The sequence below is a fragment of the Hordeum vulgare genome, chromosome 1H, assembly GCF_904849725.1.
Source record: "Hordeum vulgare subsp. vulgare chromosome 1H, MorexV3_pseudomolecules_assembly, whole genome shotgun sequence".
NCBI lineage: Eukaryota > Viridiplantae > Streptophyta > Magnoliopsida > Poales > Poaceae > Hordeum > Hordeum vulgare.
The window spans coordinates 27,993,112-28,018,664 of record NC_058518.1 but is presented as its reverse complement, the minus strand read 5'-3'; the positions used below and the strand labels follow the sequence as shown (position 1 = coordinate 28,018,664).

The 25,553-nt window shown below is 44.9% G+C and overlaps 1 protein-coding gene and 1 pseudogene across 1 annotated transcript; one reads left to right on the top strand and one right to left on the bottom strand.

The window, feature by feature from the left end:
• Positions 1 to 14,001: 14,001 nt before the first annotated feature.
• On the top strand, positions 14,002 to 15,258 carry LOC123396007 (annotated as a pseudogene).
• A 61-nt stretch (positions 15,259 to 15,319) lies between these two features.
• LOC123400459 (protein Rf1, mitochondrial-like) lies at positions 15,320 to 22,229 on the bottom strand. The gene is made up of 5 exons (XM_045094655.1): positions 19,208 to 22,229; positions 18,562 to 18,831; positions 18,311 to 18,437; positions 16,568 to 16,646; positions 15,320 to 15,841 (listed from the first exon to the last, which is right to left on the bottom strand). Exon 1 carries the CDS (start codon positions 22,039 to 22,041, stop codon positions 19,471 to 19,473), a length of 2,571 nt encoding a protein of 856 aa, XP_044950590.1. The 5' UTR covers positions 22,042 to 22,229; the 3' UTR covers positions 15,320 to 15,841; positions 16,568 to 16,646; positions 18,311 to 18,437; positions 18,562 to 18,831; positions 19,208 to 19,470.
• Between the last annotated feature and the right edge of the window lie 3,324 nt (positions 22,230 to 25,553).

Sequence of the window (25,553 nt, the reverse complement as noted above, 5' to 3'; positions counted from 1 at the left end):
CTCGAGAAAGGTAAAACAAGTCCAGCAAGGCCGCCCGACGTGCCGACTATCCCGATAGGAGCCGCGTATCTCGTTCTCACGACACGATCGGATGAGCGCAGCGTATAGTGGCTTGATCGAAATCAGCTGAGTTGCCCCGGGTTGGCCCCGCACACGACTCTATTTAGGACTAGCACCATCAGCACTGGCCCTCCCTATATTATGTTGAATTACTCCTCGGGTTCATGACGTCCTATGTTTTCAGTATTAACAGAACTATTATGTTGGGCAAATACAATACCAAAGTTGGGCCTTGCCAGACAACTTTATCCCAAAACAAAAGTCAAGGGGGTCCCCATAACAACCCCAAGCATGTTAGGAGCGCTCATTTATGGAACATAACACGGGTAGCCGAAACTAAGGCGACAAAGGTGGAACAAAACACCAGGCTAGAAAGGCCGAGCCTTCCACCTTTTACCAAGTATATAGGTGCATTAATTAATTAGCAAAAATATGGTGATCTAACAAGGAACCCATGTTTTGACATGGAAGCAACTCCACCTGCAACTATCAACGCTAACACATGGATAAGCAAGCGGTAACATAGCCAATCAGTGGTTTGCTAGGTTGTAGAAAGGTTGAGGGCTTCATGTGCTCATGGCAATGTTGAGAGGCTGACATTTAATAGGTGGTAGGCAACGAGACATAACGAAAAAATGAGACAACTAGCATGGCATTGATAGTAATGGTATCTAGGGAAATGATCATCTTGCCTGAGATCCCGCTTGGAAGAAGAACGACTTTGTGAAGCAGACGAACCACCGTAGTCGAACGGATCCTCACATTTCGGCACGCTTGCGGAACTCTATCGAGACAAAACAAACCGGAAACAAGAATCAACACACGATATTCACCACGGCACATGCAAGATATGATGCACACCACATCACATGTGATGCATGATCAGCTCAATTATGCAAGGCATGGCATGGCGACTCGCAAGAATCAAACACTACACATTAAGTGAAGCTTGCATATTGACGAAACTCCACGTTTAATTATTTAGTTCACTCTCGTTTATGTACACGACAATATTTAATGTTGTTTAACATGTCAAGGGGTGAAGCACAAATAAACTACCTATCTGGGCATTTTAAATGAGGCCGGAAACAACATATAGCATCTCCGAAATGACCCCACACATTAACTTCGTAATCTATCCAGATGTGTCCTAACCACATTTTATGTTTGTTAAACGGAAAAACAAAGTGGTTCATGTAATTCTACTTGTCGTTCTGGTCCATTACTTATATGGCTCATCTCCAATGGAGCTATGGTTAAATAACTACAAACTAAACCATTCATATCACGTTGACACGCAAACCAATGCAAACATCACGTAAAACAGTTTTAAATATGCATGAGAGTTGGAAAATATTAATCTACGTGAAATTCTACATGTTTTACATATCTAACTTGTCGCAATCTGACGCACGGTTTAAAAACTACGGGCGTTTGAAAATATGCATGTTTTCTGAAATTAATAAATTCGCAACCTAAAAAAACTAAGTGGGTCGAAATTTGCTACAGGGCTAAACAGAGGCATGCGCAAGATAACTATATCGCGCATAGGCAATGGATAGGGCAGCGGGGTTGTCGGCTCACCTTGGGCCTCCTGGGCGAGGTCGGTCGATGGAGATGGAGGCTGGGCCGCGGGAGGGTGCGAGCTGGGCCTCGCTCGATGGTGGAGGGCGCTGAAGGCCGGGCCGGCTGGAGGCGAAGGGAGCTCGACGAGGGTGAGAACCTGCGTTTGGGCGGGGGTCGACCCACCAGCGGTCAACGGGCCGGCGGCGGCTCAATCTGGATCTCGATCCAGAGGTGTTAGGCGAGGGCGATCCCTGGCGATCCAGATCGGGGCGACACGGGGTTGAGGCGCTCGGCAGCGGGGCTACGAGGGAGGCCGAGGGGCGGCGACCGGCGGGCACCGGCGCAGGGAGGTAGCAGCGACCGGAGGACCTGGCGGCGGTGGGGTTCCGGTGGAGCACGGGAGGAGGACGACTCGGCTGCCATGGAGGAGCTCGGGAGGAGCTGGGTCTTGGGGCAGGTGCCTCCTCGAGCGAGCAGGCGGTCTTGGCCTCGGGCCGGCGGGCCTGGCAGCTGGTGGGAGAGAGAGGAGGTGGGAAGGGGTTGTGGTGGCGCTAGGGTTTGGTCTAGCACGAGAAATGAGGAGAATTAGGGTTTGGGTCAAAATCAGGCAGGGGGTTGTTAAATAGGGAATGGGGGTTATGTTTAGAAGGATTTTGCACCGTTTCCAACTGCACGATCATGATCGTACGGTCCCGGTCGCGGGCTTAAGCTAGGTGGTTTAGTGGTTGTGTAGAGGGGGGGTTTGCGCCCGGCAACGAGATTTAAAACACTGAAAACCGTTTGATCATAAACAGATGAGGGTGCTGCTACGGTCGACCGTTCGGCTATCAAACGAGCTCCGATTTTGACGAAATTTGGTAGGCGGCCTATCTATATTAAAATAAGACTGCACACCAAGTTTCAACCCAATCCGAGAATATTTTACCGACACTTTTAAAAACAATATTTTTACGATGTCGCGGGCGCGTGCGTGTGTGGTTGGGCTCAAAATGGTCAACGACGAACACGGGGAGAACCGGCAACTAATAACGGATGCAATATTTGAAAACTGACGGCAACGGAGTGCCAATTCAATGCGGATGATGCGCATGATGCGATGATGAGTGTGACAGACAAAATAATAACACGGCGACAACGGAATAAAAGGGGAATCTTCTCGAGCGTCGGTCTCGGGCTGTCACAAACTTACACCATAGTTAGTGTATCCCCTTCGACATAATTTTCTACATTCACATATGCACGATTTTTACCAACTCCAAGGAAATAACCACCAAAATTAATGCAAATACTGAAGTTTGATGCATAGTCAATTTCATCTGCAGGTTGACATAAAACCCTAGATTAACCGCCTAAAATCCATAGCAGAACGAAAATCCTAGTAGTTACATCAAAATCTGAAGGAAAATAAGAGCGATTAACCACCTAATTGACCTGAAATCACTAGTTTCAGAGAGAAAAGAGAGGGCGGGGTTGCAGAGGTTCAGAGAGGAAACAGGGGCTTACCATACATAGGCGCTGGGTCTCCTTGTGCTCGACGACGAGGCGCCATGGTTCAAGTTATCGATGGATCCTCTGGCCGCCGTCGCTCTGTCGGTGGATGCCTCCGTCGGCGGCGACAAAACCCTAACCTATAACCACTGCGATCGCCTCCTCCCCTATCCTTTCTCTTCTCCTCTGTCACGCCGATGAAAAGGTGAACCATCCCGAACAGGTGGTGGTTGCTGGCTTCTTTATTTTTTGTCGACGTGTCATGTCCAACTCGCGAGTCAAAGCGTTTTTTGGTCAAATTTGTCCACGTGGACGTCATACGAGCCGAAATGGTATAGGTTACCGCACAATGCCCCGGTTCAGCGATTCCAGAGACCGTAAGTTGCGTTTTCATTAATGCAGTGACCAAAGTGAACCGTAAAACCAAGTTCAGTTACTTACTGTAGATGTAATTTTCTCCGTCATACTAGAACATAGTAATGGATAACTATGAGGAAATAATAATCACCAAGACAGAATAAAATGGGTCTTATTTGAAGCCCTCATAGATATGAACCTAATTCTTAAGATCATTTAAAAACCTAATGGTTAAGATGGATCACTCGTTGACTCATCAATTTTTAAGCTATCTAGAGAACAAAAAAGATTCATCAATTTTTTAAGTAGTACGTTATTTTGAATTTTTAGAATTAGCAATTAATGAGGAAAAATCCTAATTAAAGGCAAGGAGTGGAAAGACTAATGAGGGAACATGCCCTTTTAGATATTCCAAGTATTTTAAACCATCTAAGCCCTAGTACCCCCTGCTAAATATAAGGTGTATGAACTTTTTTTGAAGTTAAATATTCCTCTATTTGCCTAGTTTATTAATAAATATATCAACATCTATAACACCAATAAAATATGAAATATCATTTTGTGATTTATCTAATGATACTATATTAGATATTGTAGATGTAATCAATATTTTTCTAAATAAACTTGGTCAAATTTTGAGAAGTTTTACTTTTGGAAGAAAAAGAAGACAATAATCATTGGATTTTAGAATGGATGGAGTACGAGTTTAAGAGATAAGGACATCTTCAAGGGCAAACATCAAATGACATCTCCTTATTTCATGTCCATGGGCATGGCTCATTTGTTTGTGAAAAACCAAAACCAACGCCCAATGACATCCCCTATTCAGCGTCCCCATTTGCCTGGTCTGCATTTTTGCCCATTTTTCCTTCAACCAAACTTGAACACTTGAAAGACATAGTTAAAACGTGTAAATACATACTACAAATTTAGAAATGCATAAATTCTTAAAATATAAATAGTATTTAGACATAGTTCAAACATAAAAAAAATCAAAGGATACAACTAATCTATTGGTTTCCATGTTGTATCCACAAATGCTCTACAAGATCATTTAGGTGTTGTTGATGCATTTCTCAATCTGGAAATTGTCGATGCATCTCAAGAAAATGTGCAACTTGGTTTGCCTGTTGTTCTAGGAGGTGGATGTTTGGGCCAGGGTTTTCAAAATCAGGATTACATACATCATCAACCTCATCCTCCACAATTCTATTTTCCATAATCATAAACCCACAATGTATCAGGATCCCACATATTTGCTAGTCCATAAAAAATAGCCCAGGAGCACTCCAAATGCCCTCTCCACAACCTTCCTAAAACCATCTTGCATTTGGGCAAAGAGACGTTTCATGTTATCTTCTGGCTCAAAGACAGTCTTCACAATCATCGCCCAATGACGATAGATACTATCGGCAAGTATTACCCCATATTGTACTTGTGCCCATTGATGATATAGTTGCACCCTGGAGTCTACCCATGAGAAAGTTTTGCAAATAATGGAGATTGTTGAAGCATGTAAATATTGCTATGAGACCTGGACATATCAAAGAAAGAGTGTCAAATCCACAGTTTTTGTGATGCCAATTCCTTCTAGCATTTGGACATGAAGGGAGTATCTGCCAGTATACTTGTGCCCACTGGTGATATAGTTACACTGTGGAGGCTACCCATGACAAAGTTTAGCAAATAATGGAGATTGTTGAAGCACGTAAATATTGCTATGTGACCTTGACATATCAAAGAAGGAGTGTCAAATTCACAGATCTTGTGATGCCAATTAAATACTTATAGCATTATTGTGGACTCTCTGGTATGATGCTCGCACTGTCCTTGCATGCCATCGATGGAATCGAGCATACTGAGAAACCCTCTTACTTTCTCAAGTGCACAAAAACAACGGGTTGCGTTTGCTGTGATTGAAGACGGCCGGCTGGGCAGGGGCCAATAGCTCCTGTGCGACGTCTTTCCTGGGAATTGGAAGCAGTGCGACATCTTTCGATGAAATAGCTCTCGTGCGACGGTTTGCAGGGAGAAAATAGCTCACGGCCACACATGCGATAAAACCTTAGTCAACTAGTCCAATTTGCGTTAAGTCATGTCTTACCTAATTTGGGCCCAAATTAATTAGCACCGCATCTCGTGAAACTGCTCGACTAGAGCTGTCCGAAACTGCCCGACATCTTCAGCTCCGGCAGCGGCTACGGCGGAGGAGCCCTCTTTCTCGGCGTAGCCCCCTTTCGGCGCCGGCGGCGGCCATGGTGGTGAGTGAATTCGATACTCTAGTCCCAATCCCCTCCGCCTTGTAGATCTGAGCTCTCTGTTTTTCTTGGTGAAATCGATAGAAGGTGAGAGGGGGTGGCACGGTGAGAGGAGCCCGTGGTCAGGTCGAGAAGGAGCCGCCAGATTCAGCTTCGAACAGGTAATGCGCCTCCCTTCCGCCCATTTTGTGCGTGCGATTGAAGGCAATCTTTGCTTTGTCTGACGCTGCCCGCCCGCCTATAACAGAGGGAATGCTGCTGAAACATTTGAATTTGCAATCAATTTCTTTCCATCGACGGCAAAATTAGTTGATGGTAGCATTGAGAACATCCAGAGAGACACAATTGTGAAATGGGAGGTTGATTGTGCAGAAATTGATCCCATTGAGATACAGTCGATGGAAGAGAAGGCAGTGAGGAAATTGGTGGCGAAAATTGGGGAAACTGTGCTTTGGGGTCCAGAGCAAGAGGTTTCACTATTGCGGTATGATGATTTCAAAGGAGAGTATGTCAGAATTGAAGATGGTGAAGATATTGTTGTTGAAATCGATAGGCAAGAGGGCTGGGCAAGCCTCAGGGCTGAATTTTTTGCTGAGCTCGTTGATCTGAATATTGACTCGAAGGTAGGTTATGTGCCGTCACACTTGGCTATGCAGAAGGCAGATGATGGTTGGGCTTCGCAGAGGCATATCGTTCCCATTATTACGGATCTAACAGTAATAGCCGATGGAGCTAATGCACATGCAGAAGAGGGAAATGTTAATGTTGTTGATTGGAATGCAGTTGAGTTGGAGGAGCCTACTGATTTGGTCATTGCACCAATTGCTAACACTGAGATGGCCAAACTGTTTGGCATTCCAGTCGATGACAGAGATGAGGAGGAGAGGGATGAAGCTAATACAAGTGATAATGATGACAGAGAATTGAGTGATGTAGATGAACAGTTGATGAAAGATGATGCAGATGATGTAGATGATGCACATGATGAAGAGCTAGTGCATGTGTATGACAAGCAAAACCCTGTCATTCGAGTGGGGAAGTTGTGGCCAAACATGGATGAGTTCAGGTTGTCTTTCAAGACTTATGCAGTCAGACATCAATTTGATGCCAAGACAGTTTGGACTGATAGAAAGAAGCTTTATGCTAAGTGCAGAGGTTTTGATGGTAGTGGTAGGAGGGCTTGCAAGTGGTACATATCTGCTAGACTGCAGCCTGATGGAAGTACTGTCAGGGTTAACCAAATCCCTAATAAACATACTTGTCTCACAAGTTCACAGAAAAAATCAAGCATGACATCACAGATTTGGGTTGCAGAAAAGATAACTCCAGTTTTGGCCAAAACACCCAACACTACTGCAAAAAGACTCCAAGTAGACTTGGAAAAGTTGTACCCCATTAAACTGCATTATACCACAGTGTGGAAGGCTAAACAAAGGGCAATGAAGAATTTGTATGGTGATTGGGCAAACACATTTAGGCTGCTTTTCAATTTCAAAGCAGAGGTGGAGAAAAGGTCACCTGGCAGTGTTGTCGAGATAGATACTGAGGTATCAGAGGATGGCAAGGTTTATTTCTCCAAAAAATTTATGGCTTTAAAGCCTTGCATCGATGGCTTCAAAGCAGGATGTCGTCCATATTTGAGCATAGACTCATCATTTTTGACAGGCAAGTGGAATGGTCAGTTGGCAGCATGTAATGCTCTAGATGGACATAACTGGATGTTTCCAGTTGCTATTGGCTTGTTTCAGTCAGAGACAGAGGCTTCATGGACATGGTTCATGATGCAGTTGAAAAGATGCTTAGGGCTAGTGTCACCTTTGGCAATACACACCGATGCATGCAAAGGTCTAGAAAATGCAGTTAAAAATGTGTTCCCACATGCTGAGCAAAGGGAGTGCTTCGGCCATTTGTGGATGAATTTGATCAAAAAATTTAGATGAGATGAATTTGGGAGAATGTGTCCAGCAGCAAGATCTTACACTAAACAGACACATTCATATCATCTTAGTAAGGTAATGGCAACATGTGAGGAGTTTGGTACATGGTTGAACACCTACCATTCTTTATTATGGTACAGGTCAGGATTCAACACTGCCATCAAGTGTGACCATATCAACAACAATTTGGCAGAAAGTTTCAACAACAAGGTGAAGCAGCTAAAAGATTTGCCTGTGCATGACATGGTTGATCAAATCAGGATCATGCTCATGCGGCTGTGGGAATTGAGAAAAAAGATTGTTGATTGTCTGCAAGGTGATAAACTTCCAGCAGTGGTGCAACATGTGGTCAACAGAAGCAGAGGTCTTACACATTTGTCTGTTGAAAAATCATCACTGTGGGGTGTTGAAGTTAGAGATAACAAGACTGGAAGGAGGCATGTTGTTAACACTGAATTGCATGATTGCAGTTGCCTCGAATGGCAGGCCACTGGTAAACCATGTGATCATGCCATTCTATTCTTAGCCGGCCAACCAAAGATAAATATGCATCCATATCTGCATGAGTATTATTCGGTAGTAAAATTCAGAGCTGCATATGCAACTCCAATTCCACCTCTTACAAATCAGGAACAGTGGCCAGAAGTGCCTCTTGAATATTCCATGTGTCCTCCTCTAACAAAAAGAAAGGCAGGCAGACCTAAACAGAGTAGATTCAAAGCATGGTTTGAAAAAGGTGGGAGTAGTAAGAAGGGCAAGAAGGACAAGAAAGGTGCAAAGCCAAAAAGGGCTCAAAAGGGTAACAAAAACAGATGCAAAAGGTGCCAAATACTTGGACACACAGAGGGATCCAGACTATGCATTGTCTCTCCTCCTAATCCGAGAAAGTATGTGCTTGTTTATTTGTGTTTGTTCATATTCTGATTTTGTTTAAATTATAAATATGTGGCATGCTTTGTTGTTTTCAGGAGGAAGCTTCCAAGTGAGCCTATTGTTGTTGAACAGTGTTGGCCAACAAAAAGAGCAAGAGTGAGTGCAGCAGAAGGCAAACAAGTCAGTGGATGGAACAGTTTGGTGCTGCAAGTGACGAAATTGAAGTTGTGCACACTGTCGAAACTGTCGAAACTGAAGTTGTTGAAACTGTCGAAACTGTCGAAACTGAAGTTGTGCACACTGTCGAAACTGTCGAAACTGAAGTTGTGCACACTGTCGAAACTGAAACTGAAGCTGTGCACAGTGTCGAAACTGTCGAAACCGAAGCTGATATCGAGTTTCATGAGGCGATAGCATCGAGTCCAGTGAAGAAAACCAAGATGATCAGCGAACTTGTGTGTGCAATACAACCAAAAACAAGAAATGCCAAGGCGAAGAAAGGTACACGGCGTGGTCGGAAGAGATAGAACTGTTGATCATTTGAAATTTATGGCATGTAATAAAATTTGTTGGGCACTATGTCCCCATGTACCCACATGTTTCCATCAAAACTTGTTTGATTATTATTGTTTTCAAACTGAATTTCAAATTTGATGAAAAATAAAAACTTCGGTTTAAATTCAAATTTGGAGTAAGTTGAACTTTTGACTCGGGTATGATGTTTCAATGCTACCACAACAACTCAAATATGGTTGTTATGTCATCATTCTGAGCTCTTTTGTTAAGTTAGAGCCATGGTCATGAAAAATGTGTGACAAACGACCTCATAAGGTAGGGTAAACATCATCTTCTTAAAGGCATTTTCCTGCAAATGTATATAAACCATGTTTATATATATTTTTAGTTGCTATGCAACATAATAGGACTATGGGCACAAGTTTTGATTTTTTTTTTGAATTATTTGTGCTCATTTGAAAAATAGTCAACTTATTCACAAAAACGTTGACCGACTCAAAATCAAAGTTTATATTTTTGTTTGCTAAGTATGTGATGTAAAATGACAATGTGTGCTGGTTTTATATTTTTTTGATATTTTTTGAATTAATTATGTTCAACCCTAGCTCATTTCGTTGACATCGTGAACGTGTGAATTTTGGTTTTAAACTTTGCATATAACAAGTTTCCATTTTTTTATAGCAACTCAGTTGAATAAGTACACAATGTGCGCTGGTTTTGTATTTTTTGAATTTTTTTTTGAATTACTTATGCTCTACCCTAGATCATTCCATCAATAACATGAATTGTGTGAATCTTTTTCATTTAAACATGGATATAACATGAATCAATTTTTTTATAGCAACGTAGTTGCATCAGTAGACAGTGGGAGAAAGTTTCATATTTTTTTGATTTGTTTTGAATTTTTTATACTCAACCCTAGCCCACTGCAACCCTAAACCCCGAACACCCCATCCTAAACCCCTTCATAGTATATTGTACATTGTAACAAAATCCCATCTTCTTGAAGGCATTTTCCTGCAATTGTATATATACCATGTTTATATATTTTTTTGGTTGCTATGCAACATAATAGGAATATGGGCACAAGTTTTGATTTTTTTTTTGAATTATTTGTGCTCATTTGAAAAATAGTCAACTTTTTGACAAAAACGTTGACCGACTCAAAATCAAAGTTTATATTTTTGTTTGCTAAGTATGTGATGTAAAATGACAATGTGTGCTGGTTTTATATTTTTTTATTTTTTTTGAATTAATTATGTTCAACCCTAGCTCATTTCGTCGATATCATGAACGTGTGAATTTTGGTTTTAAACTTTGCATATAACAAGTTTCCATTTTTTTATAGCAACTCGGTTGAATAAGTACACAATGTGCGTTGGTTTTGTATTTTTTTGAATTTTTTTTGAATTACTTATGCTCTACCCTAGATCATTCCATCAATAACATAAATTGTGTGAATCTTTTTCATTTAAACATGGATATAACATGAATCAATTTTTTTATAGCAACGTAGTTGCATCAATAGACAGTGGGAGAAAGTTTCATATTTTTTTGATTTTTTTTGAATTTTTTGTGCTCAACCCTAGCTCACTGCAACCCTAAACCCCATAACCCCGGAAACCCCATCCGAAACCCCGCCATGTTTATAGCCATCGATCATTGCTGAGTCAGCGGTTGGATCTGACCCCGCCATGTTTGTGATCCGCCCGTGATCCGCGTGTGCTAATTGACTGGCGAGCGGGGGTTTGGATCGAGGGCCCGAGTGAGGGCCTGTCCGTTGGATCTAGTCAGTTCGGTGAAGATCCGACGATTGGAAATGAATCGGTGCATGGATGTGGCGTACGCGCCTCTGACTTCGTGTGCTTCTTTGGTGCATGACACGCGTCGGTTTTTCTGCATGCATGCACGCGTCGCATCAGAGCCATTAGCAGCGCAGCGAGGACCGCAGTCTGAATGGGCTCTGAATATGAGGGGGCGTGCTCGACGCGGTGCACCGACGAAAGTCTGAACGGGGGGCGTGCTCGACGCAGTCCTCGACGCAGTGTGTGAATCAGCGACGCACCCTTTGATCCAATAGGCAAACGCGAATGGGCAGCATCCATTAATTGCTGCAACTGAATCGACGAACCACAACCGACGCGGTCCAAAACCTGCTATTTAACCCTCCTTTGCCCCGTGCACATCTTCATCTTCCTCCTTGCCCTCCTCACATCCAAGCAACCGCAAGCCCCGGCATGGAGTTCCACGGCCCGACGTTCCAAGCGCCCAGCACCAGGCCGGAAAGGATGTACCCCGCTGGGGTCATCGTGGAGAACCAGCTCCGAGTCTGGGCCATGTCGCGTTGGCGGGTTGGATGGGAGTTCGCGGGGCTCTTCCTTCGCGCCCTCTATTGCCACCTCCCTGTGGGAACTCCGCAGATGTTCACCATCGACGAGTCTCGCATGGGAGGAACGGGCATGATCGTGCGCTTCTGCAACCCCTACGACGCGTATCACCTCCTCGGCCGTGTCTGGTTTGGCGGGTGCAAGTTCATCTGCTTCACCACCTACAACATCTTCACCGACCTCGATAGCATCTGGCCCAACGAGCACGCCATGCACACCCTCCCCTACAACCTCCCGCCGGCCGACGACGAGGAGTGAAGACGCGCGCCCGTCGCCCCTCCATGTCGGGTTTATCGTAGTTTAATCTTTCTTATCTATCGTATCTGTAATGTTAAACACTATCTTATCTGTAAGCTTATTGTAATCGCCCGTACTATTGTGCCCTACGTACTGTTCTGCCAGTTTATGTGATGCCCGTGTTTATATCGGGCCCGTTTATATCTTATCTATGTTGTGCACATCTATGTGTTTATTTGGGGCTATCTGTCAGTTTATATATTTATCAGTGACCGTGACGCAGTGCACCAGGTATTGGGCTGATCCTTTCTTCTCACCATTCATGGTTCTGTGTTTATCTTGTCACCATTCACCAGGAACTAATCTCTCGTTTGGTTGACCCAGGAGCAGCAGGGCCCGGAGCAGCAAGGCAGCAATGGAGGGGAGACAATGGAGCGCAGCCGCAGCGACCAAGGGGCTCCGGTTTGGCAGCCAGAACCTGTTCCAGCCGGGCCCGTTCCAGCCAGAACAGGCGATTCTGCAGAAAAGAACAGTGAGTAAGGGCCAGAAAAGAAGCAGCCAGAACCTGTTCCAGCCACTGTTCCACGCATCACAGGCGTTCTCAAGCGAGTAAGCCCCAGAAAAGGAGCAGTCAGAAGACGTGCCCGACGTTCCTCATGTGTAGTTGCCCCGTGTAGTACTTGCTCTGTAGATTTTACACTTGTATCTTGCAGGCCGCTTAGGCCATGTTTGTAAATAATACAAATCAGATTAGATGTTCAACCCTGTTAAGATAAATGAACTTGGATTGTTGTATATAATCCGTCGTTTTTATTTCCTATTGAAAATCATACATGACCAGTCAAATAATTTTGGGCCTGGTTATTCCTATTGAAATCAGTAGTACCTTTTGTAAATTACACCTTTGCGCCTGGTTATAATCCGTCGTTTTTATTTTGGGCCCAACATCTATTCACCAACCCACGAATAATTTTTTGTACTGAAACTGAACTTTCTTTGGTCTCGCACTCGGCAGCCCAATTTTGTTTTTTTACTGCAAACTGAATTTGGGTGTGTACTCTGTTAACTGAAGAACAAAAAACAGAGGAAACACAACATGAAAACTGAATAATTTGTGTTCCAAACTGCTGATTCATTTAAGATACATGAACTTGTCATCAGATCACATCATCTACACTGGACAGACCTAAATGCCCCCTCTAATGACGATGAATAGCAAGTAAAACATAAACAGAGCAATGGCACAGCAATAAAAAAACACTGCCATGATATTTGCTTGCTTCTGCAAATCGATCATCTCCCTTTGATTTTTCTTTATCTTCTTCAGTTCATCGGTCAGTTCAGACTCCAAGTACCTCCCATCGGCACAACTCTGCCCGCCCCTCTGTCCGAGCTCCCCCAATTCTCCATCTGCGGCACCCCGCCCAAATTGAGCACCCAGGTTGCGGCCACGCTAGAATCAATGTAGCCCTCAGATTTAATCTTGTGAACATATTCATCAGTCCACTAGAAATGTGTGCATTTCTTCAGGATCTGCAAACCACAAAATGAACCCTAAATCTCAAATTCGAGGAGAAAAAACAAAATATGGAGAAATCAAAGCAAACAACAGCGAAAGAACGGGCTTAGAACCGAGATCTATCCTTGCCATCCCTTCATGCCATTGGTTTGCTCAAGCATTTCACAAACTCCTGCCCAAGATTGCCATTCTCATCAGTCTTAGTCACCAACCGTTTGAGAGGCTCTGGACGTGGGCAGTTAGGGCACCTTGTGAGCATCACTGGACCATACTGACGCCAGTTTGATTGCGTGGCCGAGGAGGTGGACATCTGCACTAGGTCGCCGGAGACCCGAGGAAGAAGAAGAATGGGGAAAGGGGAAAGCAATGGGCGGCGGCGGACGGACGGGCACGGGCGGAATCGCTTCTAGCCGCGACGAGGTAGGTCCCGCGCTTACTGGACAAGTGGTGGGTCCCGCGCTTACGTGGATACGTTGTGGGTCCAACCCATAACAGCTAATGAGAATATCAGTTCAGCTTAAGGGTCATGTCGCACAGGAGCTATTTACTCGCTCAAAAGTGTCGCTGCCGAGCCATTCTGTCGAACAACGTCTCATTCTATCCAATTCCTAGGAAAGACGTCGTACATGAGCTATTGGCCCGCTGGGCAGATGATTTCTATAGGAAGCCATCCGGTTGATTACAAGCCACCAAACCACCAACACTCCACTCACTCCAACTCACTCCGGTAGTAGAGTCACTCATCACAAGCACACACAATCTCACTCACTCCGGCTCTACCGCGCGCGCAGCACACGTGCATTGCCGTGACAAGACAATGCCGCTACTCCTCCTCCTGCTCGTGCTCCTTCTGCCGGCCACGCCCGTGGCGACGCCGTCGGCGCTGCTGGGCATCAACTATGGCCGGGTGGGGAACAACCTCCCACCGACGACCTCGGCGCTGCAGCTCCTCGCCGGCCTGGGCGTCGGCCGCGTCCGCCTCTACGACGCTGACCCGGCCACCCTCCGCTCCTTCGCCAAACGGGCGTCGAGCTCGTCGTCGGCGTCCCCGACGAGTGCCTCGCCACCGTCTCCACCCCCTCCGGCGCCTCCTCCTGGGTCCGCTCCGTCATCCAGCCGGCGCTCCCGGCCACCAAGATCGCCGTCCTCGCCATCGGCAACGAGGTGCTCACGGCGCCAACAGCTCCGCGCTCACGCCCTCGCTGCTCCCGGCCATGCAGTGCATCCACGACGTGCTCGTGCAGCTCGGCCTCGACAAGCAGGTCGCAGTCACCACCGCACACAACCTCGGCGTGCTCGCCACCTCCTACCCGCCCTCGTCGGCCTACTTCCGCAAGGACCTCCTCCCGGTGCTCTGCCCGATCCTCGACTTCCATGCCCGCACTGGCTCGCCGTTCCTTGTCAACGCCTACCCCTACTTCGCCTACGCCGAGGACCCCGCCGGCGTGGAGCTCGAGTACGCCCTGCTCGAGCCCGGCCACAGCGGCGTCCCGGACCCATCCTCCGGGCTACGCTACCCCAACATGCTGGTGGCACAGGTGGACGCCGTGTACCACGCGATCACGGCGACCAACCGCGTGGTGGCGCGCGCGGTGGAGGTGCGTGTGTCGGAGACCGGGTGGCCGTCGACCGGCGACAGCAACGAGACCGGCGCGACGCCACGGAACGCCGCAAGGTACAATGGCAACGTGATGCGGCTAGTGGGCGAGGGCAAGGGCACGCCGCTGCGTCCGGACGGGGCGCTGCGCGTCTACATGTTCGCGCTCTTCAACGAAAACATGAAGCCCGGCCCCTCGTCGGAGCGCAACTACGGGCTCTTCAAGCCCGGCGGCACGCCGGTGTACGAGCTCGCCTACCGCCTGCGAAAGGACAACGCCACCACCTCATCCGGCGTCGGAGGCATTACCGCCGGCGGCGGCGGGTACAATGGCCACGGCGACGGGCAGCAGAACAACGGCTACTACAGCATCACGGCATCGGCAAAGGCAAACATGGTGAGAGCTCTGCTTTTTGCTCTTGTAAATGTCCATCATCCGTGCTTCGCATCGATTCCTTTCTGAACTGAAAAGGCTCCATTTTGGATCAGTTTGCAAAGTTTTCATGGTAAAAGGCAACTGAAAAGGCAAGTGTATGCTTGGTGATGCCTTTTGTCAGCCCCAAGGTAATAATATCATGGCATAAAGGAGCATGCCATTGCCTGATCCAACACTCTGATGATGTACTGTGAGAGCTCATAAGCAAAGTAATTTGAAAATAAATTATAAGAACATGCCACTGGACCCACAGGTGAGGCCGTCGATAGACACTTAACTTGTTCTGCTGTCAGTACAAAACTATGAAACCATAATAAAGGAGGAGAAGAGTGTCAAGTGACCTGTAATCATCGACGAAGAAGAACAAATTAATTCTGAGTGACCTGTCTTCATGTTGGCTCTGCTCCCCTTTGGTCACCTGGTGATGTGTCTCCTTGTGTTTGTGCTTCTTGATAGGGTCGGTGGACATGGACACAAGCATGTGCGGCTGCCCTGTTGATGATGATGATGATGATGACATTCTGATTCTGAACAACTTCCAAGTTTCTTGAGTGGAAAACTATTTTGTCCTTCCGCTCCAATCTTCCATGTTGTTTCAGTCGATGTGGTCCTGTAATTGGTGGCAAGCTAATGGGTTAGTCATTGTCATTAAACCAGGCATTGTTTTTTTGTTACTGATAATCATACAATGCAAGGTGAGTTGGATATGTTGATTGCCAAATTACTCGCCGGCTCCAATTCAGAAAGCGCTTCAAATTTTAGTGACAATATTCGAGAGTTGCCTAGTAAAATAGTACATATGTTCGTTGAAACATTTGTTTTGACAATATACTCCTTTTCCCAGTTTTATTTAAACAAATCTAGTAAATATAATACATCGTACAACCGAAGTGTAGATACAACAATGCCTCGTACACTAATATGTGGTAGTAGGGCATATATCTGAAATATGGATTTGTATTTGCACATGTAAAGGAGTACTTTTTTTTTGTGTGCATATATACACTACATGGTGGTCTTATATACTCCACGCTACCGCTAGTCCGCTACATAATCCAAGTTAAGGTAGACCTGGTAGTACTGAAAATTCTAGTGGCAGATGCAGTTATACAATCCCACATGACAAATCTGATTACATCCGTTTATTAAGTAATAATGGTTTATTAAGTAATAATGAAAGATTGGGCACACACCACACAGAGCATAGGTACTGCATCCAAAATGGTCTTATTATATGGAAAGCATAGAGATGGACTGAAGTGGACGGGAGGAACATATGCTCTGCTTTTTGCGCCCATCAAGGCAGAACTTTCTGCATAGAAGAGAAAAGGCTCACCGTGATGGCATGCGCGCTTTACTTTGTAAACGGGAGCCTTTATGACTTTGGGACCTTTGCTCCACGCAATGGTCATCTGCTGCAGGAATAATTCAGCCGGGTGTAAATTGCCGCGGAAAGAGGAATGGTTTCTTGGTGAACCCTTTGGGATGAGAATAAGGGATCAACATTTGGGATGAGAATAATCATGAGATGTCGGATCACCTGCGCTGTCTCTGGATCAACATTTGCACAGTTCTAGGGAGGGAGGGAGAAAGGGAGGGAGAGAGAGCCCAGTATATGTACAATTAATTGGTAAATACTCTCTCTGTATCCAAATATAAGACGTTTCTTTCTTATATTTGGATACAGAGGGTTAGCAACAGAAACCTGGCTGCTATCATGTTTCTCCTGCAACTATTCCTACGCAAATGTTGTGGGAATACTTCTATTTTAATGCAGATTACAACTGAACACTACCAACAGTACACCAAATAACAGCAAAGAAACATTTATTGCATAACCATGGGCAGAACTAAATGAAAGATGCACTGGACTAGACATAAAACTCCACTAAAAATTTGATAAATCTTAACTTTTACAGGCTGCATACAAACAGGAATTTGGCTGAATGCTTAGCCAGCTCTGCGGCTGAACCTAGCTTTCTAGATAACCAAAGTTTCGGTAACATACAAGAACATAAGAGTGGTTCGCCTTCAACTATTTTCAGATAGCGCGAGGTAAAATCAAGCTGAACTCAACAGCAGTGGAAAAATGCCACTACAATTCTTCCACACTTATTTGTATGCCATTATACACGGTGAAAGGACCAAAGTGCCCATATGACTTCGTTCTATTGTCATCCAAATTGCCATCCCATCATCTCCCCCAACCTTTCTTGGGCTCGTCCTACACAGGCCTCCTGTGCCTCGTTGCAGCAAGGCTGTGCAGCAGGATGCTGGGAGATGCAGGTGGGCATGATATCTATCGACGAAGCACACATGCTCATGGGTCTACCCCTGCAGCATGTTCAGGGTCGTCCCGATGCTCCACGCGCTCTAGGAACATGCATGCCTAGCTCGGCTTCGTGGGCAACATGCCGTCCACATTGGGCTTGCCGTCAACTTCGCCGATCTTAAGCTCCCGAGATCTTTGAAGGCTCAAACCGGTGGAGGACGGCCGTGCATGCACTTGTTCCCACCGCCGCACGGTGCGCGTCATTGTCCTTGGCCAGCAAAGTCGCAAGTGAAGTCGCACAACACCACGACTGCGGTTTTGCCCAGCATGGCGACGTATGCGGCAACCAACACGTGTGCATAGCAGACGCGTCGCGCAGTTGTGGGCGCGCCGATGCACAGCTCCGTCCTCGTCCGCCTCGGTGCACAGCGCGGAGAAAGGAGAAGGGAGACGACGGGGGCATTTTGGTCTCAAAATGTATATGATGGCATATGAAGAAGTATGGAAGAATTGTACCGACATTTTTCAATAGTGTAAAATTGTAATGGCATTTTTTCCGATGAACGGAAGGTGTAGTGGCATATATCAAATTAACCCTATTATATACTATATCTGCATAAGTGCTTGGCCAGATTTTTTTTAAAGACGAATTGAAAAGCTCGCTGTACCTAAGAAATTAATGAACAGGAATTTGATTTCCCCTCACACGTTAACACAAGCATGGTACTAGGTCAGCTCGGCACAAACGTGAACCAAAGAAGCACGTCAAAAAAAAAAGGAAGGGGAATACAAGAGAAAAAGACTTACAGCCGGAGCTTTTCTTGCACACACTGCATGAACAGCATGACGGGGTGCAGCAGGTCCAGGTAGCTCCCGTGACGGGCCACGAGTACACGGTAGCAGCAGGCCGCAACAGCTCCACGGTGTTGTAGTCCTTCCACTCGTAGATTAAAATGAATTCATATGAAGAAGAAAAATGGATGCTCACCAGCCTCTACAAAATCGCAAACCAAGAGAATCCACACACAAAGGGCGGGCCTACTCTGCCCATGAAATACCTTAAATTGATACGCTTATCCAAATTGGGTTCCTGATATTCAAAGTTAATAACACCTTTCAAAATGAGCATTGCAGTCCGCAATGTGGCATTTAATCTTCTCAGTGACAAATGAACCTCCATGCCTTCGCTGATGGCGCTTAAACTTCTTCTTTAGCTGCTTAGTGCCATAGATACCACACTGAGGTCATGGGCCTTGAGGCACACCACATTAGTATAAGTCTTCATGCAGCTGGGTTTGTAGCAGTAACATCAGTGTAATCCAACTTGACTGCATCATAAGATTAGAAACATCAACTTACAAGATTGAGACTGCTAGGCAATTCTTATTACACTTCAGAAAAATAACTATCGAAATCTTATAGAAAATCAGTTTCTCATCATGTGATTTCTCATGTTTCTGTAACTTGGAAGCATATTTGAAAGTCTTCCTACAGTTAACCTCTGTATACATGAATCCTTTCTTGCTTCTACTTTGAGGGCCATGCTCTTGAATTTCCATGCCTCTGCATTTTACCCTTGATACTGATCTTACGAATGCATCCTTCCACAAGGCATATAAATAGTTTTCCTTGATATGTAAGGAAAAAGACTGTTTTACAGAGATTACAAAATTACATTGTGGCTAGTAGAAAAAGATTGTATACCTTTCCCAATCGCCATCAGAAGTAATTACGCCTCAAATTGTAACCAGTCGCGCTACACTCATTGTCTACCTTTCCTCGTCCATCCAAGATTTAAAAGATCCATAGACATGTGTCATGTGATCCGGACAAACCGGAAAATGGACTCAACTATACAAGTAGGCAGTTTGGATTTCTTATACAGTTGTTCTGGCAGGAGAGCTTTCACAAGCAATAACATAACCGTGCTTTCCGAAGAATTAGTTCATATACAGCGTAACAGGTAGTCAACCAAATCCATTGAAAAATTGATACTTTGCAGGGAGCAACTTAATATCCTCCTGATGTTTCCCTTTCCTTGAAAAGAGAGACAACATCAATGAGGTAGTTGAGGCTTCAAGTGAGATACCCTTCCCATCAACTTTAGACAAATAATTTCCAGCCTTGGCTATCTCACCTCTCTCCAACAACATTCTGATGATATCATTTATAAGACGGGAACTGGGAACGATAGCACTGTTGTCCATTGATGAAAACATATTCTCAGCATCTTCCACTGCTCCATCTTTTAGAAGATTTCTTATCATTACTGCGTAAGTAGATTCATTAGGCACCAACCCACTGTCTGATATTGCAGCAAACAACTCCTTAGCTTCTTCTTTTCTTTGAACCTTGTACATTGCATCAATCATGGTATTGAGTATTGTAATACTGAACTTTACATTCATTGCTCCTAATTTCTGGAACAGGACAATCGCTTCGTCTGCACAATTATTTCTACAAAGACCTCCAAGTATTATACCGTATGTGGAAATGGTCACTGTTGTTCCACTTTCGATCATCTCATGGAACATTTTCCTTGCAGCAACAGTTTGCCCGGATCGGAACAACCCATCCAGTATGATGTTGTATGTAATAGTATCAGGTTTAACTCCCTTACACAACATTTCTCTAAACAGAGTCAATCCATTATCGATTCTTCTATTACTACAATAGCCACTAACAAGTGTATTGTAAGTAACAATATCAGGCTCAACACCAACTACTTCCATGGCATCAAGTATTTTAAATGCTTTATCCATTTTGCCGACTAAGCAATATCCGTCAATCAGTGAAGTAAATGTAATGACATCAGGCCTCTCACCTATGTCTGTAACCAAGTCAAAGATATCATGTGCATCCATAACCCTTCCATCTTTGCACAGACTGTTTATTACTGAATTGAAGAACACAATGTCAGGACGAGGAATACCTTTGTTTATCATTTCAGAAACCAGTTCCTTGGCTTTAACCAAACCACCGTGCATACAAAAGCCCTGAATTATGGATCTATAAACAGCTGTGTTCGGTTGAATTCCCCTGGCAACCATCTGATTAAATTTCTCCATGGCATCGGTCAACCTACCCATTCTAGAAAATGCTGATATCACAGTTGAATATGTGACTACATTTGGACTCACACCTTGTTGCTGCATTTCCGTAAATATGAGCATTGCATCATCCACCATTCCGCGTTTAGCATAGGCATGGATTAATATGTTGAAAACACGGCAGTCGGCTGCAATACCATTGCTTTTCATTGAATTAAAGAGACCAATCATATCAGCAAAGCATCCTTCACTGGCATACCCATGAAGCAAAGTACAGTATGAGACGATATCCGGTTTGTGGCCCTTGGCTGTCATGGAATCAAAAAATTCTGCAGCTTCTTTGCTTCTTCCATGCTTGCAAAGGGAGGCCAGGAACGAGTTGCAAATAACAATATTTGGTATAAGACCCCGACTTTTCATTTTTCTGAACATTTTAGCAGCCTCTTTCAACCGCCCTAACGTGGCATATCCACGGATCATGCAAGTATATGTCACTGTATCGGGTTGAGCACCATTGGTAGTCATATGCCGAAGGATTAGCTCTGCCTTGTCCATTGCTCTGGCCTTGCACAACGCGTCAATAATCGAGTTATATGTTGCCACACTGGGCACAACACCTTGCCGCTTCATTTCATGGAATAGACTGCATGCCTTCCCTGTTTCGCCCTCGTTAAAAAAGCCATGGATGACCGTGTTATACGCCACCACATCAGGGGAGCAGCCACCTCCTTGTTTCGCCATCATCTGGAACAGTTCGAGCGCCCGCTGGCTCATGCTATTGTCGCATAAGGCCTTCAGAACAATGGAGTATGAGAAGGCATCAGGCACACAGCCGAGCTCGGACATCCTATGAAGCAGCACGTTGACAGCCTCTTCCATACGATCGGCGTAGCAGAGGCACTTGAGGAGGGTGTTGGCAGTGATTTGGTGTATTTTCAAGCCCGTCCTGAGGATACAGCCGAATAAGGCAAGCCCTAGGTCCGGGCGACGCGCGCGGCAGCAGCAGTCCATGAGGATGCTGTAGGTGTGGACTGTGAGCGGCACCACCCGCGGGCCGGCTTGCTCCCGGCACACGCGGTTGAAGAGAGCAAGGGCGAGGGCGGGGCCATCTGTGATGCACGCGGAAGAGGATGTAGCACGGGCGAGAGCGGTAAGGAAGCCGTTCAGGGAGCGCCCGGGGACCGGGGTGGCCTGACGAAACAATTCGTCGAACATGTGGTGTGCGTCGTCTCGACTGAGCGTGCCTGCGCGTCCAAGCTTTGTGGCCGCGGCAAAGGCGTCGCGGGGAGACCAAGAAGGGGAGACCAAGAAGGGGAGGGTGGTGAGGCGGACGCGGGACATCGACGTGGTGGAGCAGTGGCGGAGGCGGAGGCCGGACTTTGGCTGGATGTAGGAGGAGCGGCGGAAGCAGGGGCGTTGAATCGGCGAGGTAAAGGAGGATGGGCAGAGGAAGCAGGAGGAGCGGCGGCAGAGGCGGATGCGCGACATCGTCGGCGGCAACGGCCGTCGAGTTCGTACGCGGTGGAGAGAGCTTTCGATTTGGATTTTGGAGTCGCAAATGGTGAGCCGTGTTTTGCTGGTTTGAGTGAGCCGAGTATTGTTTGTGTTGCAAAATACTCACTCTGTAAACAAATGTAGTGATTTAAAATGATTTATACTCGTATTTCTTTACGGAAAGAGTACTACATACTAGTCCATCCGTTTTATAATATAAGAACGATTTTTATACTAGTGTAATGTTAAAAATATTTTTATGTCATGGAACGGAGGAAGTATTTATCATGAACTTTGAACATCAATTTTAACTGATTTACCCACGTAACGGAAAATCCGCGACACAAAAAATAAACCCAGATTGTTAATATGGTATGCACCATCAAAGGAGATGTGGGGTAATAAACCCCAGACAAAGTAATTGTTGCATCATAGAACAACTCAAGAAATGCAGTCAATGATGTAATAACATGCCAAGTATCATCGGTGATTAGAGGTTCAACCCCATAATTTGCATTAATAAAACCATTGAACGAAACTCTATCTCAAATAACTGCCTTAAGCATCAAATATGTAAAGGTCCATCTAACAAGCATGTCTGAATTATACTTATGAGGAGTTGCACCTATGGAATGCAATATCTCCTATAGTTTGCAATTCGTTGAGTTGAATGCGAAAGATAAGATATTGCAGTGCGTATGCATTCAACGTATGGTTCACATATATCTAAAGCACCTTTAGCAATAAGATTAATGATATGGCAAGCACAATGTTGATGCATTAAAAAGATGCAACATATGTGGAGAATATAGGAGTGAGAGTGTTCATTGCATTCGTGTTTGCTGAAGCATTATCCAAAGTTATTGCGAAAACTTTGTCGGCAAGAGCAAAATCATTTACAACTTTTAGTATAGCTTCAGCAATGTTTGGACCACTATGTGATACATCTATTAGTTCAAATCCTATGACTCTTTTTTGTAGCTGCCAATGTTCGTTAACATAATGTGTTACCACACTAATATAGTCTTGCTTTGCACCACCAGTCCATATATCAGATGTTAACGACACTGAAAAAGTGCACGTAGAAAATTCTTCTTTTATTTTATCTTTACCAGTCTGGTAAAGCTTTTTAAGATCCCTACTTTTTCATGTTAAAGTCTGGCTCGTATCACGTCCACGTGGACGAATTTGACCAAAAGAACGCTTTGACTTGTGAGCTGGTCATGACACGCCGAGGGTTTCTTATCACCCGATTCCCCTCTCGTTCCCCTCGTCCGCAACCGATTCCTCTCTCGTCTCCCTCGTCCGCCGTCGAAATCGCTCGAATCCTCTGCTCCATCATACTGCTCCCCTTACCTCTCGTCAATTTCCAGCGAGAAATTGGTTGCGGCCGCCATGTCCGGCGCGGGTAGCTCATCGGGGGTCGCCGCGGAGAAATCGGCTGCTGATGGTTGGCTCCCTTTGATCCAGTGCCCTGATTGCAAGATCCACAAGATTAGGCAGTTTGAGTCCACTAGTGAAAACTATCCCGGGTGGATCTTGTATAAGTGTGTGAATCATAAGGTTAGTAGTTGATTGCATGTTGTTGTTAACTCTGCTTCCCTTTTCATTCCATTTTCAGATTTGTTCTCGGTTTTGTCAAATAGGTAGGGAAGAACCCTTGCAACTTTTCGCACTGGGATATAGTTACATTGATTATGTGAAGCTGCATGGACATCTGAGTTGTGAATCTCTAGATAGTGAAGTAGTAGAGAGGAAGATACAGAAGAACAAGGTACGAATGGAACCTGAAGATATGCCGAAGATGACAATGTTGTTGAAATCACTTCGAGAAGATGTTGCAGACTTGGTTGTTGTAATGAAGATAACAGTTGTACTATTATTTGCAATTATCTTTGTGTTAGTGTTAGTTCTAGTTAGGATGTGAGTCCTCGATGATGTAAGTGTTGGCTGCTATTAGTGGTAAATTATGTAAGAAGGAGACTCGTGCCACTAATAATTAAGTATTTGTGGACACATTTTTGTTGTTGCAAAGTAATGTTATTGCATGGCCTAAACTGAACACACATTTTGCATTTCATAACATTCATTTGACTGTTGAACACTGATAAAAAAGAACAAAACCATTTCTTTAGCATAACAAAAACTGACCATTCATAGCTCCTTCATAACACACATAAGTAGTTCAAAAACATACAGTACTAAAAGGTTCACAGTTTAACAAGTCTTAACATCTAAAAGTTGCAAAATACTTGATGCATTACATTAAATGGTCATTTGGGACCTGAATTCATCAAACATGTTAACTTTATTTTGCTTGTTTGATGCAACTGTTGCTTTCTTCTATGGGGTAGCAATTTTCTTTGCTTCTGTTGTTGCTTTCTTGTCTTTTGCATCCCTCTTCCTTGCCTCTAGTAGTGCTTCTTATTTAGCATCTATTTCAAGCTTCTTCACCTCAAGTTCTTGTTCTCTCTTTTTTCTTGCCTCTGCTTTCAAAGCTTCTTTTTATTGAGTTTTTTTTTCCTTTTTAGCTTGTTTCTTGGCAAGGGATTCAGCTGCTTTTTGCAAAGCAACAACTTTCCTTTGTGCTAGGATTTCAGCACACCTCTTTGCATGCAATATTTCATTGGCTTGCTGCTTGGCCTCCCTCATCACTTCAACTCTACGTGCAAGATTGCCTAATCTTGTTGCGATGATGTTGCCTACAGATGGCATTGCATCTCTAACTTCTTTCAGGAAAGATCTTTCAAGCAATGGTCATGGAATCTTTATTTTCCTTGGTGTAGGAGCCTGTAACAGTAATGAAACATGAGAACATGACAAATATTTAGATGTTCATAAAGCCAACAAGTTCAATGGATATACCTCATTTCTCATGATTTCTGTCGTGGTCTTATCACGACAGATGTCCTCATGAAAGGACTTAAAGATGGAGCCATCGCACCTTGGTGGCGACTCGAAGGGGGTGAGCGAAAGCGAGTCTCAGATTTACCCAGGTTCGACCCCTCGTGAGGAGGTAAAAGCCTACGTCCTGCTTTGTGTGGATTAATGGTGGTTTTGATTACAACGAGGGTGTAACTCGCCTGACCTAGCTCTCGATTCTCTCTAACTCGCCCGACCTTTCCCCGGGACTCGCATTTATATACAGGTCGAGGCCCTAGGGTTTACAAAAGTCCTGCCATGCTACTCCTCGTAGCTTTCCCTATCTCTGAGTCGTCGTGCTCTCCACGATTGGGAACTCCCTTGGTAATCTACCATCTGCACAACCTCTTGAACCGCCATCCAGCTTCTGGGCCACGAGACACGCTTCGAATGGTAAGTTGCCCCTTTGATGACCCGGCCCACTAAGGGCGGGTTATCCGCAGGTAATATCCCCAACATTAGGCCCCAGATTGTCTTGAATTCATTCATGTCAATAAACCTTCACCAATTTGGGGCGACTCATACCATCTTTGTATTTCGACGAATGATAAGTCGCCACTCGTTGTAGTTTTATCTGACCCGCC

Excerpts from the sequence above, each read along its gene's own strand:
- LOC123400459 (XM_045094655.1), bottom strand. The coding sequence starts at position 22,041 with ATGTCGCGCATCCGCCTCTGCCGCCGCTCCTCCTGCTTCCTCTGCCCA.